Genomic DNA, 16,526 nt, shown 5'->3' with positions numbered 1-16,526 from the left:
AATCATTGCTCTTGCGTTCCAGCTGGTCCTCAGAGATCAGAGGAGCTGGAAGGAGCTGGGCTTTATTTCTGCTTATAGCCCCTTTAGCACTCTCAGTGTTGTCAAGTCCAAGAGAAGCACTTGGCCGAGCACAAATGCTGCAAGAATGCCATTCCCAGTGCAATGCTCTGGATCTGGTTGCATTCCATAAGGACCTAAATGCTCCAGATTCCCCGGGAGTGTGGTTTATTGAAGCAATAGGAGAGCAATCTCAGGAGTGCTGCTGATCAGGGCAATGGCTACCAAGTGTGTGTAGCAACAGAAACGATAGGAAAGAGAGATTATAAGAGTGAGTTCTATCTATCTATCTATCTATCTATCTATCTATCTATCTATCTATCTATCTAATCTATCTATCATTTGCATAATTGAATCTTCTTGGCTCTGGTCCAAAGTAGTTGGAGGTGCAAAGTTCACTTAAAGCATCCCTTTCAGGAGAGGATTAGAGACACGTTCTGTTGACCGATTCTGAGCAGGCAGAGCTGTTTTCCCCTCCAGATATGGTGGGGTTTTTTTTCCCCTCAGAGCTGTTTTCCACCTCCAGCCTCTTCTTCCTGAAGCCCCCAGTTAATTTTTTAATTTTCTGCCTGTCCCAGAGAGGTGGAAGTATTCCATGTTTTAGGTGGTGAAGAGAACATGAACTCCAGAAGTGTCTCTCATAAAGGGTGAGCTCACCCAGGAAGCCACCTGCAGAGGCAGGATGGAGCTGTGGGACTGGGCTGGGTGTCAGTCACTACTGAAAGACAAACAGGACATGGCAGGAGCAGAGGGAGGCCCTCACCAGACCCCTGAGAAATGCCACACCTTCCCTGTCAGCTGCCTGAGAGGCTGTTGGAGCTTCAGCCCCAGATGGCCCCTGATTGTAGTGCCAGGGTCACTTTGGAATCTGTGCCTCCCCACGGGCAGAGAATGACCCAGGAGAGCAGCAGCACAGTGCTCTGGGAACGTGTGAGCCCATCAGTCCTTGAGTCTTAGCCCACAAATGTCCTATGGAAAGTTGAAACCCATCTTCTCTTGCTTTCTGTGCAGATCCTTCCAGAGAAAGAGCAGGAGCAGATTGTGTTATCAGAGATGCCATGCCGGACTCAGGGAGAGCTGAGAGCCCGAGAGCAGGAAGAGCAGCTCAGGCAGCAGGTGGAAGAGCCACAGGAGAATGGCCAGGTAAGCCTGACTCGCCAGGTGTCAGAGGGAAAGGGCAGGAAGAGGGGCATAAAACAGAGCTCTTGGGAGTGAGGAGGCCAGGAGTCCCAGAGGCACTGAAAGCACAGAGCCTTGGAATCTGCAGGGATCAGCACTGGGACAAGAGGGTTCCATTGGAAGCAGGTGTGGGTAGGGAAGGAGAAAGAAGTGGCTGAATAAATGTGATTTTGAGGCTGCAAGAGGAAAAAGCTGAGCCTTATGGCAGCTCCCAGTCACTTGCTCTGCATTTGTGTGTACAGAATATCAAGGCAGAGCCACAAGCAGAGCTGCCCGAAGCTCAGAGTGCCATCACAGAAGTGAAGAAGAGGAACCAGGAAGAGACGAGAAGAATTCAAAAGGAGATGAATCTCCATCAGCAGAGGGGTGATCAACAAAACCAGGTGACTGAAAGAGTGGCAGTCACTCCACTTGTGAAAGATCCTCTCTCTTGTATTTTACAGAACTTGAAGGAACAGCTGGACACAGACTTTCAGAAAGCTCACGCTAAGATCATGGCAAGGGAGAAGAGGCAGGAGGAAGAAATGAAAATCATCAGAGAAAAACTTAATCCCCTCCCTCAGGCTCTACAAAAGCAAGTGAGTGAAAGAGGGATAGCCACGGCAGTCACCAAACTGGTGGTTTCTGCCCTTCTGGCCTTCCCAGTGCAGAGCAGCAGGGAGCGGGGTGATGCCTCTGAGTGCCATCCTGCTCTAGTGTGTATCACAGTCACTCAGAAGGACATTTCCTGGTGTGCTGAATCTCAACTGCTGCCCTGGACAGTGGGACTTGTCCTTTGGCCTTTTGGCCAGCAGTCATCCAAATTGATTCCTGCTGGCCTGTTCCTGCTCTCCTTGTTTCTTGAGGTGTTTTTACAGGGGAATATGGTGACCCAGATGGAGGATTGAAACAAGCTGTCTGTATCCCTTGTAAATCTGTTCTTTCCTCACAGTCAGTGACTCCTGACTGACAGGGACAAGCTGTAGTCTCTGACTGCTTTGTTCTGTTTGACTCGAGGTGCAAGTGTTGACATCTCACCGGGCAGCCGGCAAAGACTTCCGGCAAATGAGTGGCACTGAAGAGCCCCGAGGCTGGCGTGAGGCACAGGAAGTGTCCCCACCAAAGGTGCTACAGGTTGGGCATGACCTGAAGATGGTGCAGGAAAAGAGGACACAGTGGGGGGAGGCCGAACACTTGAACAAGGAGCTGCAAGTGTATCTGAAGCCCTTGGAGGGGGAAAGGAATCCTTGAGTGGAAGTAGAATGGTCATTGTGGCAGTGATCCTTCAGAAAATCCATGAAAATGGACCATGAATCTGGCCATCCACTCGAGTAGAACTAGCCTTTGGTTTTGACCCATCCAGTCTGAGAAGTGGACATCAGAAAAAACCCACTTAAGAGCCCTGCATGTTGCTGACAGCACCTTCCTAAGGGCTTGCATTTGAAATGGAATCTCAGGCTAATCTCTGCCAGCCACCTTTCTGACATAAACTCATTTCTTGTCCCAGATCTATAAGGGCTTTGTCACCAAACCTGCTGCTGCAGCAGCATGGTCTAAAGGAGCCTTTGCTCCCCAACCTGAGAAGTGGAGCCGGGGCGGTTTGTTCATCTCCAGTGCTGACCCAGCTGCTGCTCAGCAACAGGAGATCAAGGATGACTCCCTGGAGCTACGGAGTACGTCTGCTGTATTTCTTGTCTGAGGGACAGTCTATTGTGTGCAGGTGCCAGCATAGCTGTACCAAATGTTTTTCCTGAGTTTGGTGTCCCAGGGACATTTAGAGACATTTCCCCACAGGAACTGCTGTAGAAAAGCAGTCTCTGTGCTGGCCACCTGTGCCGCAGAGCTGTCTGCCTGGTTGTTGTTGTTACCCAGCCGAACACAAAGGGTTCAAAGCTCCAGGCTCTGGGTCTGCCATTTGAATCTCCTGGAAGCTGGGATCTCTGCTTTAAAGTGAGCATCTTGCATTTTGTTTCCCTCAGGGAAAATAGTGAACATGGAAAATCCCGTGATGAAATACACGGAACTGGAATATATTGGCAGAGGGTGAGTCCAACCACAGTCACTTCTACATAACCATGGGCCAGGTGTTTTTCTGGTGGAATATCTATGCAGTGTGAAGTCAGAACAGCTGCAAACAGACATCTATCCCCATGTTCAGACACTGGGGATAGATTGTCCCATCTCTCAGTGCTGCTCCGAATTCGTGAGTGTGCCCAGAAGGCATTGGCAGAGACACCTCCATGCTGCCAAGTTCTTGCCTGCAGCAAGGAACAGGACCTGGTAGATCTCCTTGTCTCTCAAGTGTGGGACAGTTCTGTGTTAATTTCCTGAGCATTTTTGTATATCTCCAAATCATACAGCCACACTAATAAAAGGGGAAGAAACGTGCTTGCCTGAAAGAGCAACCTACTCCCTGATAGCTGTCAGATAACAGTTCTCAGGAACATTTCTTTCCAAAAGATTGCTGAAGGAAATACTCCATGGTCAGGATAAAAACTGCACAGTTTAGAACCTGAAACCCAAGATGAAAGAAGGAGCTCTCCTTAGGAGCTGAGGCAGTAAACAGCAACACTTCAGGGACAGGCCCAGTGCCCATGCACTTAAAAGGAAAATGCATCATCTGCCTTTGGGCAGAGCCCGCCTGCATCCGGCAGGTTTTAGGCATTTGCAGCTGAGATCTCCTCTGTGGACTGGCTTTCACTGCAAGATCTAAATGTCTTCTCCTTTCTTTGCTGCTTTTTTGTTTCTAGGACTTTTGGAGATGTTTGCAGAGCACTTGACAATGCCACGGGAGAGCAGGTAAATGTCAACATCTCCCGCAGGTCCTCTGGTGTGAGCAGCTGTGGCTGGAGTTTGAGTAGAGCTGTGCTGAAAAGGCACAAGAAGCACAGACTGCTACCAGCCTGCAAAATACATTTGGGACAGTCTTTGTCCTTCTCAGCTGCCAGAAGGAAGGCAAGGAGGGCAGCAGTTCCTTTCACAGAAGGATGTGCTCATTCGCTCTCCATTGCTAAAACAAAGGTGGTGCCTTTGAGCATCTCACTGCTCTTTGGGGCTACGGCTTCAGAGTCCTGAATTCTCATTTCTGCGTACCAGCAAATGCATCTGAAAGTTACTGGTAGTTCCTTAGCCACCTGCAGTGCTGCACTGGAGAACTGCACGTAGGGAGAGATCTGCACGGCGTCCCTAAAAGCCCTAAGTCCTGCCCATAGCCCGAGATGTATCCACAGAGTATTAAGGCATGGATAACTTCTTCTGAATCCCAGACAAAGCAGCAGGGAGTGTGCTCAGAGCTTTGTGGGTGATAGTTGAGACACCACAGTTACCAAGTGGACAAGGCAAAACCTCAGTGGCCACGTGTCCTGTAAGTGGCCTCCAAGGGAGCAGAGAAATGGGCTGTTGCAATGTCAGTTCCTAATTACTGCAATGCCCAGTCACAAGGCAGTTTGGCACAGCTCGGCTGTGGCATTGCAAAAGCACTCGCTCCATGTGCCTTGCGGTCTTGTGCTGCCAACTTCTCAAGTTACTGATTTTCAATGTCATTTTAGGTGGCCATAAAGAAAATAAATCTCCAAGAACTGAGGAAGAAGGAACTAAGAGTCAATGAACTCATGCTCATGAAGCCAAATATGAATTCCAATCTGGTCAACTATTTAGACAGGTGAGTTGTTGTGAATGTTTGTTTACATATTGCAAACATGCATGGTAAAATTCCACTTTCTTCACTGGCAGAAAATAGAGCTGTAATTATTGGTTAATTATTATTGCTCTGCTCATCTCCAGTGGATGGGAAGAGAGTGCATCTTGTCTGCATGAGTCTTCCCCGGTACACAGAGTTCTAAAATGATTCAAAAACCTGCATCACTCATATCTTACTGAATCAATAGCCTGTAAATTCACAGCCACCACATTGTTTTGGGGCTTGATTTTTTTCAAGAGTCCTCTTACGTCCAGATAAACTAACATGGATTTCCCTTGGATTGTGTCCCCTCTTTTCCATTGCTTTGCGTGCCAGGAAGACTAGGTGTTTATTTCCAGAAACACGCAGTTTGACAGGTTTTTGATCTGTTCCTAACCTGCAGTTTTTACTTGCTGGCTATTGAAGACATCTCCTTTTTTCACAGCTGTGCCTTTCTTCTTGAGACAGATTGCAAACAATGCACAGCCTAGAGGGAATGTCTATTCCTTTTATTCTATCCTTGTCACAAAGGGACTTGGAAACAATAGTCAATCAAGAAAACAACCTAGCCATGCATGTCTATCTCCATGCTCTTGTTTCCTTCTTTCAGCTACCTTGTGGATGGGCAGCGCTGGCTGGTCATGGAGTACATGGACGGAGGCACTCTGAGCGATGTCATCAGCGAGACCTACCTGTCTGAAGACGAGATGGCAGCCATCAGTCGGGAGGTCAGCAATCCCACCTGTGCTGCCCAGGGCTTGGGCAGGATTGTCTGGGAAACAGGGCTCCGACCTGGAGTGATTTCATGTGCCAAGCTTTGTTTCTGTGTTGCTGGTATGCTATGGGCAAGTAAAAGCCTCTCAAGTGAAATGCCTGCCAGTGCCCCTGCACTCACAGTACTCAGTTCTTGTACTCATATCTCCTACTGTTGTATTCTCGCTCTGTCTCTTGTATTTGTATTTGCTGTTCTCCACCTTGCTTCCCTAAACTTTCATCTCGAGCCTGTCTGCACTGCATTCCTTGCCTGTAGAAGCAAATGTGCTTGTGGCAGCATTTGAAATGATCAGCAAAGAAAAAAGAGAGACTCATTTCTCTCAGTCCTCAACTGAAAAGGACACTAGTGCAGCCAAAATGCTCTTTGCTTCAGGAAGGTGACTGTTGTGATTCTTCCAAGTCTGTGCTGAGGCCAGCAACAAAACCTTTGTCATGCAGCCTCCCACCCCAAAGTGATCCACTTCACACCAAAGGGAGGGACTTTTTCTTTCTTGGCAAAACCCCTCACTTGTCCTCTGCATGGAGAAAGCACATCCACAGCAGCAGCAGCCATGCTGGCTGGTTTGCAGGGGACAGTCTACAACAACAGCAGCTGCTGTTGCTCTTTCAAAAGCTGACATGCCTTTCCTTAGAAAGGTCCTGCTCTGCAAGTGGTGGAGCAGCAAGCTCTTCCTCGCAATGGCACTCTGTTCTGCCATTACTCACCATTCCCCTGCAGAGGGAATCTTTTAGAGCTGTTTCCTTTCTTGTATAATGAAATCACATCATTAATTTTTGCCCTCCTGTTTCTGTTTTCTCTCTCAGTGCCTGCAAGGCCTGGATTTTCTTCACTCGAACCATGTGATCCACCGAGATGTGAAGAGCAGCAACATCCTTCTCAGAACCGACGGCTCTGTCAAGCTGGGTCAGTGTATTCTTGGTCAGGTGCAGCATTCCAGGGACGTGGGCTGTGGGGCTGCTTTGAGTGATTTCCAGGTTCGAAAAATTGGTGTTGGTGGCAGTGCAGGGCCCCCCACTGTGAGCTGATGACACAGTTGCAACGTGCACAGAGGTATAAGGAACCACGAGAAGTCAAGAGTGGCGTTGCTCTGTGTGTGTCCCTTCCAGAGGGAGGGAGCTACAATGTAAAGCTTCAGGGGAATGCAGGCCACTGCTGTGAGCAGCCTTAAAAAAAACCTGGGATATTTTGGAAGTAGCCAATTCCATTCTTCCTTGGCTAAAGCCCCAAGGAAACCAAGCGTGGACAGTTCTCCAGGAGACTCATCAGCACATTCTTAGACTGAGAGTGGGGAATTCTTTTGCTTGATTTCCTAACTTGAGCTGGCTTTCATGGTTTGTTGTTTTCTCCACAGCTGACTCTGGCCCCTTTGCTCAGCTCACCCCTGAGCAGAGTCGATGGAGCTCAGTGGCCAGCACTTCTGGGTGGATGGCGCCTGAAGTGGTGACAGGTCAACCATGTGGCCCCAAAGTGGACATATGGTCTTTTGGAATCATGGGCATCGAAATGGCGGAAGGAGAAGTTCCTTACTGGAATGAAACTCCTGTTTCGGTAAGGTGCAAATACTCACTGATCCTGCTTGTCTTTCTCACCTGTCCCATGGTCAGTGTGCCATTGGACAAAATCCCATTGCCATCTGCTGGCACCACTTCCACCAAGGTCCCCTTCTGAAAATGTCCCTGCAGCACATCAGCATCTGCTGTTGATTTGGTTGCATCAGAAGGGAAGTGGCAGTTCAGAAACCTAACCAGTTCAGAAACCTGCCATTTTGGCCTCCAGGCATGCCTGACATTTCTCATTTGCTTTTTGATCCCAGCTTCTGTTGCTGAAGGACAAGAAATTTTCAGTGGAGAGTTTAGACATGTGATAAATAGCCTGAGAAATGGAGGTTAGACCTTCCCAGTTTCAATTTTATAGAAAAAGAAAAAGAAAAAAAGAAATAGAAAAAAAAAAAGAAAGAAAAAGAAAAAGAAAAAGAAAAAGAAAAAGAAAAAGAAAAAGAAAAAGAAAAAGAAAAAGAAAAAGAAAAAGAAAAAGAAAAAGAAAAAGAAAAAGAAAAAGAAAGAGAAACAACCACCAAAGCTATGCCCAAGTAGTTTTGTGTAGGAGCGACGGTGGGTAGGACAGTCAGGGTGGACAGAAACGAGAGATCTTTGAAGCCAGGTCTTGGAACTTTTGGTTTATTGCAAAGGGCGTGGCTGCAGGGGCCCTGTTTGGAGCTGCCAGCCACAGCTCGGAGCAGGCCCAAAAGAGGAGCCCAAAAGAGAGACCTGAAAGAGCGAGGAAGTTCTCGTTACAACCCAATAAATCTTCTTCTATGCTGAATATTCTAATTGTCACTAACCACTCTAGTACAAGGTACAGATCCTATAGCATTTACTTACAGCCTATAGGAATCATTACATTACCATACTGTGTTACATTTTAAACCCTAAAAACTACTCTTTGCACCCCTTCTGCCAAGCTAGTAGGGCCTGCTCTGACCTTTGGACCTGTCTGCAAGCAGAGGGTATTGTTTAATCAAAAGGGGATTACCTTCAGCCAGCCATACCATTGTTTTCCAGTTGCTCAGTAACTAAGGCTAGTAACTATCTCAAAGCTTACTTTCATTTCAATCTCGCTTATAGTTTCCATATTCTAAAAATCTTTTGACAGGCAATCATATTTAGAAGGTTTTCCTGTTTCATCTTCCCCAACAGTTTTGCTTTCTTGTTCTTTTTTTAACCACAGCACATCCATTTTCTCCAAACTATACCATCTTTTCCCAATCCTGTGGGTCTTCAAAACTTTCAGGCTTTCAAATCATCTGTACATTGTTCAGTCTTGCGTGTGGGTGGCCTGGATAAGTTTAGGATGTGTTTTTCTCCGACTGCAGTTAGAATTGTACACTAAACTCTTGGCTGTTTCTGGGTACTTTAACAAGTTGATGAGCTTGCAGCCAGGTGCCCGGGGCTGGGATCCAACGTGGGCGGTTGACGCCGGTGCTGTGTTCCTTTACCACAGGAGCAGGGCCACCCCTGGCTTGCACAGCTCTAAGGACAGTGAGGACTCCAGCTCCCCACCATGTCCAGTGGCTGAGCACAGCTGCAGAGAAACAGGATAAAACCCTCTTTCTAACATCTGATGGTGTGGGAAAAGGAAAGAAAGCTGCCATAATTATTTATACTCAAGGGGAGTGTGTTTGCTGTTTCAGGCTTGGAAATTTTCCTCTGGCTTGAAGAGGATAATAACAAAGTCTTTTTGGTCACCATCTATTTCAGTGCCACCAGCACAGAGCTGTTAGTATTGTGATGGGCATTTTTATGGAGACCAGGCCACAGCCTGGTGCCATGGAGAGCCAGCCAAAACCTCCCATTTCTTACCCGACACTTTCTGCGATGGGGACACAATTAATGCATTGATTGAGTATCCAAATGAGCAGAGGGTGACCATAGGGATGGCACTTCTTCTGATTTGACCTTGAAAAGTTTTCCTTTTGCCACATAAAGAAGCTGAAACTTGCAGCTGAGAGACAGAGCTGCAGGTGGCTCCTGTGTGCCCAAGCAGGCATTTTCATCCCAGTACATTTGTGCAGGCATCTTAAACTGTCTGTGTTGAATATGAGATTGCAAATGTTTGTTTCCTTACCCGAGGAATACCTGGCAGATTTCCTTTCTTGCCTTCCACGTACCGCTGTTTTCTAGAAGAGGACAAGAAGCTCGATGAGTTTTGGTTTATGACCACTGTGCTTAAAGGGACCAACAAGCACTGCAGAGATGACTTTCATGTACTAATCCTTGGAAATAGCAAAGTTAGTGTAGCAGAGTCCTTCTTCTCAAAAGATGTCAAGCTGGTGCAAATCCTCTGAAAAGGAAACATGCTTTGCTGATGTAGTTCCCACTAACTAGGTCAGTCAATGAAATCAGCTGCCAAGGCAAGATCTGCTGAATGTTGGAAAAGCTGTGGCTGCATCGGGGTTTGGGTTTTTGGTTGGTTAAGGAAAGTCATCTCTGGGTCTCTGCCAGGGCAGAAACTGCCCTGCACAATGGAGCTTAAACAATGGGATCTGAGAGAGCAGTTACAGATGGGAAAGAAGCAGCTGGAGCCTTATGTTTCCTTTTCCTGCAGGCTCAACTCCTGATAGCCACAGGAGGGAGACCAAAGCTGCGGCAGCCCAACCGATTCTCGCCTTGCCTGCGTGGCTTCCTGAGCTGCTGCCTGCTAAGAAACGAGGCACAGCGCTGGTCAGCCAAGGAGCTCCTGCAGGTAAAATGCAAAGGGGCTGCAGGTGAAAGAGTGTCTGAGGGATGGGCTCCTCCTCCAGTGAGGTCCAAGGCATCAGATGAGCCCCCGTTCCTCCTCACCTCCACTCTTGGTGCTGTTCAAATGAAAACAGTGAAGAATCCTAGACTGGGCTGGGCTGGCAGGGCCCTGTGAAGATCATCTGGTCCAAGTGTCCTGCAATGAGCAGGGACATCTTCAAAGAGATCAGATTGCTCAGAGCCCTTTCCCACCTGACCTGGAATACCTGCAGGTATGGGGCACCTACAAGCTCTTGGGACAATCTGTGCTGGTGTTGCACCATGCTCTGAGTAAACAAGTTCTTCCTTAGACCTACACTTGATCCCCATTTTGTTTAAAAATATTTGCCCACATTCTATTGTAATTGGCCATGTTAAAAAAGATGTCCCCCATTTTCTTCAAAGCCACTCTGAAGTCTTGGAAAGTGGCAATAAGGTCTCCCTGGGGCCTGTTCTTCACAAAGCTGAATAACTCCACCTCTCTCCGCATTTCCTGAGAAGACAGGTGCTCTGTTTTCTGGCTGTTTCTGTCACCCTGTTTTGTAATTTGGTGGGGTGTTCCATTTTATCGAATGGCAAAAGAACTGAAGTAGAGCAATGCAGGGTACACAGCCATGAAATGGTGGTGGAGGAACCCAAGGAAGCCAGTCCTGGCAGAGCAGTCTGGAGAGATTTGGCTGTGGGCAGGAGGGGCTGTGGGGGGCTCACTGTGAGCCTCTGAGGGGCCCTGGTTTCTGCCCCCCACCCCACCCTTAGAGGTTTCTGGCACGCAGACAGGGGCAGCTGAGAGGGACTTGTCCCAGCCCCATCTGCTGCCTGGCACGCTCAGGCAGAGGGGAACTGGCCCAGGCTTACTGCCAGGCTGTGTGGCAGAGAGGGAACTGCAGCAGCCAGCGCCACTCGGCTGGCCCTGCTGGGAAGGAAGGTGCCATCCAGCACAGGAGGGGCAGGGCATGGAAAGGTAGACACTGCTCTGTCTCCCTGTGGAAATTAGCATGGTGCCTGTCTCTCAAAGACAGGGACCTATGTGGGTCATTGGAGTTTCCTGAAAGGAAGAAACCCCAGGGACAGAAAGCACCATTTCTAGAGCACTGGCAGGGCAAAAATCCCAGCTAGATGAAGACAACACAATAAAGAGATGAATGGGATTCTGGGCCAGGTTTGCCTGTGATGGCAAGGTCCTGCACATAAAAGATGGAGGTGCAGATGGTCCCATTGGTCCTCTTTCTGCATCTTTCTAGGAGCCAGAGGAATCCTCTGAAATACTGAGCTTGGAAAGTCACGGTTCATTGGTTTTTGTTGTTTTTTTTTCTTTGGGCAGCATCCATTTGTAACACTTGCTGAGCCTGCGTCCTGCCTGGTGCCACTGATTGTTTCAGTGAAGAAGAGGAAGGAGACAAGAATGTGATAATCACATCAGGACCATTACCATTGACTTAGAGTAGGATTGTAGGTTAGGGTTAGGGTTAGGGTTATGATTAGGGTTAGGGTTAGGGTTAGGGTTAGGGTTAGGGTTATGATTAGGGTTATGATTAGGGTTATGATTAGGGTTAGGTTTAGGGTTAGGATTAGGGTTAGGGTTAGGGTTATGATTAGGGTTAGGTTTAGGGTTACGATTAGAGTTAGGGTTAGGGTTAGGGTTAGGGTTAGGGTTAGGGTTAGGGTTAGGATTAGGGTTATGATTAGGGTTATGATTAGGGTTATGATTAGGGTTAGGGTTATGATTAGGGTTAGGGTTAGGGTTAGGGTTAGGGTTAGGGTTAGGGTTATGATTAGGGTTATGATTAGGGTTAGGGTTAGGGTTATGATTAGGGTTAGGTTTAGGGTTACGATTAGAGTTAGGGTTAGGGTTAGGGTAAAGTTAGGGTAGGATTGTCTAATCGGACTTGGAACAGTAGGATTGGAAATGAATAAAGTTTCTGAAACCACACCTCACCTTGAAGTCCCTTCTTCCTCACTCTGTGAATAACCTCGAGATTTCCATATGAATTGTCAGTTGTTTCCAAAAGGTGGAAAGTGACACTTATGGAGTCTTTGGCACAGTGTGAAAGTGGGGAAGGCTCTTCTTCATTCATCTTCTCCAGACCACGCTGCCTTTGGAATACGGCCCACTGGTCTGTTTTTGCCCAGCTGTGGTACTTCTATTTGAGGCAGAAAGGGCAATGGCATCTGCAGGAAAAACCAAAGGGGGAGTGGGGAAGCCAAACCATCCTGTGCTGATGCAGGCCTTCAGCTGTGACTCCAGAGCACTTGGGCGCTTGCCACTTGGATTTGTATCCCTAAGTGCAATGTCTCTGGCTGGAGGAGAGCCTTGCTCAGCTGAGAAAGCAGCAAGATCAGAGAGGGTGCTCTGAAAGGTCTCCTGCGGTTCAGAGCTGTCAGCGACTGTGAGGTGAGAGCGGGCCCGGCCTTGCCCGGGCTGGAGCCGCAGCAGAGCCCCGGCAGAGCCCGGAGCAGCCTGAGCCTCGGCAGAGGCAGGCTGCCAGGAGGCCCTTGTAGCTGCAGGAGGCAGCAGCCCGGCCCTGCGTGCCTCTTCCTGGTGTCATGAATGAGGTGCCATATGTCAAGTTCAATAAACTGCAAGATTTAAACTTTAGCAGCAATTTTAATTGAGGTATAAAAAAATATAAAATAATAATAAAATCAAATATAATGAAGTAGTTTCAAAGAGAAATTTGGCAGTGGTTCTGATAAAGCATAAGCAAAACCAACCGGGGGACAGGGAGGACCTCTCACCCTGCCGCACGTACAAAAGGCAAAAGAATCCAAGCACAACTTTTATACTGTATGCTAATACATATTCATCAATAGTTCCTGTAAATCTCCTCCCAGTTTTGATTCTTGAAGTCTAAGTCACCATATTACACAGCGCATGTTCCCGTTGTTGCTGGGGGGTCTTCTGGACTCTTCAGGGGTCTTCTTGGATGAAGGCCGATGGTCTTCCTGGCTGTCCTCTGAATAACCTGGCAGGTTGCGCATGCACATGGAGCTTGGTGTTACATAAGTAAGCATTATGTTCGTGTTTTGGGTTCTCTATCTGGAATTATATCAACTGCTTTGTCTTCAAGGCTGTTCTTGCCTAAGAAGAAGTTGCCTAGACTTTTATTTGTCTCAATGTCGATTCCACTCTTGGAGGTTTTCCCAACTTTGTCCTTCCCAAGGCCGTTTGTGCTAAAATATCTCAATACTCTATCCTGGATCTTATGAACATCTGCGAACATCTGTTTTGTGATGCTAATGACATATCCCTTTCCCCTATTACTTTTTAACAAATATTTTCTAAAATATCAATATAGTTACAATTATTAGCACAAATCATCTTCATTTATCACATCTCCATCTGGCTGTGTTTGAAGGTAGACGGTCAAAGCAAACTCCCTTGGTTCCTCCCTGAGCCCTGCCCAAGAGGAGGATGAAACCAGATGTGCCTGCACTAGAAGTTATGGTAGCTTGTTTATTCAACAGTATAAAATCTGGGCCCTCTCACAGCAAAGTTGGCAGCCTGGCCTGAGGGTGGGCGAACCACATAGGAATTCCCCGTTACTGGGAGTGCTTCTCCAATCCTTTGGTGTGACAGGGCATCCCCAGCTGACGTGTGTGTCAGGACAATGGTCAAGTATTAGGGTAACTGGTGATGTGTCTTTCTTCATCCCTACAGGCAATCTTTTGTAGCAATAATCGGGTGCATTGCTTAGCTTATCCTTCTGTACTTCTTTGCTGCTTTGCCCTACAGGAAATGACACTTCTTCCTTAAGTTGGTGTGGGTGTCTTTGGTGCTGACCCTGCCAGCAAGCCATTCCCTTCAGAATTGGACTCGGTGGATCCCTTCCAACACAGAACGCTCTGTGATTCTGTGATCACTTCTACAAAGTTTGCTCAGAATGACTTTCAGCTAAAACACTTGAAACTATTTGCTGAAATCAGAGTTGGTAGATAGTTCTTGATGGTAAACAATGGAGGGAGAGAACAGCTTCATGTGGTTTTTTTGGGGTGTTGCTCCAATTTTGTGGGTTCCTCCCTCCATTTTGGGATATCGCACCTCCGTTTTGGGGGTCTCCACCCAACGATTTTGGCTTCCACTCCTTCCACTTTGGGGCCCCCCTTTAATTGTGTGCACCCTATCCCCATGTTCCACACATGCCCAGCGTCCCCAGTGTGCACTGAATGGCCAGCAAGGGACTGGGGAATGCTGGGACCCACAGTGATGTCAGCCATCCCTCCTGGTTACACACAGGACTCCTCGGCCCTTTTTGGGCTGCCCTGGAGTGCCAAGGCCACGGTGAGGAAATGTCTTTGCTGCCATGCTGTGCAGGATCTTGCTTGGCTCATTATGGCCTCATGTCCCCTGTGAAAAGAAGTGACAGCACCAGCACCAATCTGTGTTATCTCTAACTGGAAACAGCTATTCTGAAACAGTCTACAACAGCATTTCAGTTTACATAACACATTATGTTTCTTACTCCATCATGTCACATGATTAATTTGGGTGAACTAAGTTTTTTCCTAACCTATTTCTGTGTTTGAAAAAAAAAGACCTTGATATTAAGGACATATGAGTTTCCCTCATAGCATCAGGTATTACTCCTTTCCTATTAATGAAGTCTTTGAAGATATCCAGTTCATGCCACAAAACATCTTGATCTTCCTTGTTGCTGTCAGGGATTAATGAATATATAAATCCAGCAAAGTTATCACACTTGTTGCACAGTGCCTTTAAAGTACATTAACTGATGGCAACAGTTCTAATTGTTAATATTTATTGTACCTTGATTACGTAAGTCATTACAAGGTAAAGAGTTCCTCTGGCATTTTATTAACTGAAACTGCTTGCAAGTTAAGCATGCATACACTCACTGGTCTCATATGGTCTCAGTCTCTGCAGATTTCCAAATTACATCGCTCACATTAGTTCTTGCTGGATGACCAGGGCACTGTAGTATGGAGCCAACACACTTCCATACTCTTCCAAGGCATTTAAAGCAGAAAATATTGCACCTATCCTTTCAGATGCTGTCTGCTAAGCCTCACAGTTGGCCAGTTCTCACAATTTTTAAACTAAGCCTCACAGTTGGCCAGTTCTCACAATTTTTAAATTAATCTCCCACTTCTAGTCTAATCTAGATAACACTTTATCTTTTGTTCTCATCTTAGATGCATGCTTCACACACTAGCTTTCTTTCTGGATCAGAAATTCACCCATTCCTTATCTTCTCCCTGCTCATTGTGAACAATTTTTGGTTTGGTTGAATTGAATTTTTCCTGCTATCTTTTCCTTCTGGGCATCAGCTGTAGTTAACTTTTTTTGCATTTGTACCAGTCCCAAGAAAACCTGGTGCAGTGGTTTCTGACTTTCCCTGATAACAAAGCAAAGAATGTGAATTGCAGATGGCAAAACCCCCACATTTAAAAGACAAACTATGCTGTGCAGCAGAAAGTACAATTCCACTTGAAGCATCCCTGGTGTGAGGGGTATGTGGTGCCTAGAAAGTTGTGAAGAGAACAAGGAAGGAGGGCAAGGAGTGAGAGTTCTGTACTGCTGTGAGTAGCAAAATAGATTTGATATTTCTCAAAAGAAATTTTAAAAAAGTTTGTATATTTTCTGTTTAAGACTGGGGGCTTTAACTGTCAATCCGTTGGGTATTTCTCTTCTTATGCAAGTTAAATAAATCTTTCGTTTTTCAATATAATTTATAATGAACAATATAAATTTTTCCATAATGCCCTGATTTCTAAATTCAAATAAGCATATACAAGACAGTCAATGCCAACGTTAATAACAATGCTGTAGCACTACTAGCTGCACTTAATCTCCAACATTGATATACCCAAAATCAGACATCTCTGAAAGATGAGCAGGAGACACCTGATTTCCAGAGATGCCGGACTTTTCAGAGTTTTCACCAAATCAACAGGACACCTAAGTTCTTGTGATCTCTGAAAGTCAAGTCTACCTCAAATCAGATGTTGAACAATAGAAAAAGAAAAGCACTGTAAACCTCTCCAAATTTACCTAGAAGTGGTTTTGCAGTAGAAAACAGCTGAAGTCACTGCATAAAAAGATGCCAAATGACCAAAATCAACTGACCAAAAAAATGGAAGAACTTCCTTCTAGATAACATTCAGCCCTAGCATTTTCAATTAACCTCTTTCAAAACCCACTAACAAAACAGTAAGTTAATTTGCAAGCAGAAGTTTTAATTTAGTAACATTCCTTTGAGCAAGGTAGCCAGGGTGTGCAATGCAGAACTTTCTCAGCATCCAGAGCCCAACTGTCCAGAATACCATCTCTTTCAATTTCCTAAATACTACATCCAGCCCTTTTCACACACTTGCTAAAAAGTTCCCTGTTGCTCCATGAGGTTCTGGTTAATAGACATGTCAGGGTTATCCGAGTGACACTGTCACCCAGCACAGATGGGTTCTCTTGGGGATATTGGCAGAGTGAGGATAGCACTAAACCATAGGTACAATTCAAACTTTGTTTTCTTCACAGGATGTTATGATTGATACAGAAGAGAATTTATTATTAAATGGCACAGGATTTCTACAAGCAGAGTCAACATAGTACAATCTGTAACTA

At 46.4% G+C, this 16,526-nt stretch overlaps 1 protein-coding gene across 1 annotated transcript in view; it reads left to right on the top strand.

Moving 5' to 3' along the window:
- LOC128822379 (serine/threonine-protein kinase PAK 3-like) overlaps positions 1-11,411 on the top strand; it is a 30,286-nt gene extending 18,875 nt beyond the window's left edge. Inside the window, 8 exon segments of the mRNA XM_054004076.1 lie at positions 1,069-1,200; positions 1,479-1,814; positions 4,764-4,876; positions 5,505-5,622; positions 6,473-6,572; positions 7,021-7,217; positions 9,774-9,911; positions 11,268-11,411. Coding sequence (XP_053860051.1) covers positions 1,069-1,200; positions 1,479-1,814; positions 4,764-4,876; positions 5,505-5,622; positions 6,473-6,572; positions 7,021-7,217; positions 9,774-9,911; positions 11,268-11,354 — 1,221 coding nt within the window. The 3' untranslated portion in view covers positions 11,355-11,411.
- The last annotated feature ends 5,115 nt before the right edge of the window (positions 11,412-16,526 follow it).

This window comes from Vidua macroura, chromosome Z (genome assembly GCF_024509145.1).
Source record: "Vidua macroura isolate BioBank_ID:100142 chromosome Z, ASM2450914v1, whole genome shotgun sequence".
Lineage (NCBI taxonomy): Eukaryota > Metazoa > Chordata > Aves > Passeriformes > Viduidae > Vidua > Vidua macroura.
Note: the sequence above shows the minus strand (reverse complement) of the source record. Positions and strands in the feature narration are given on the sequence as shown.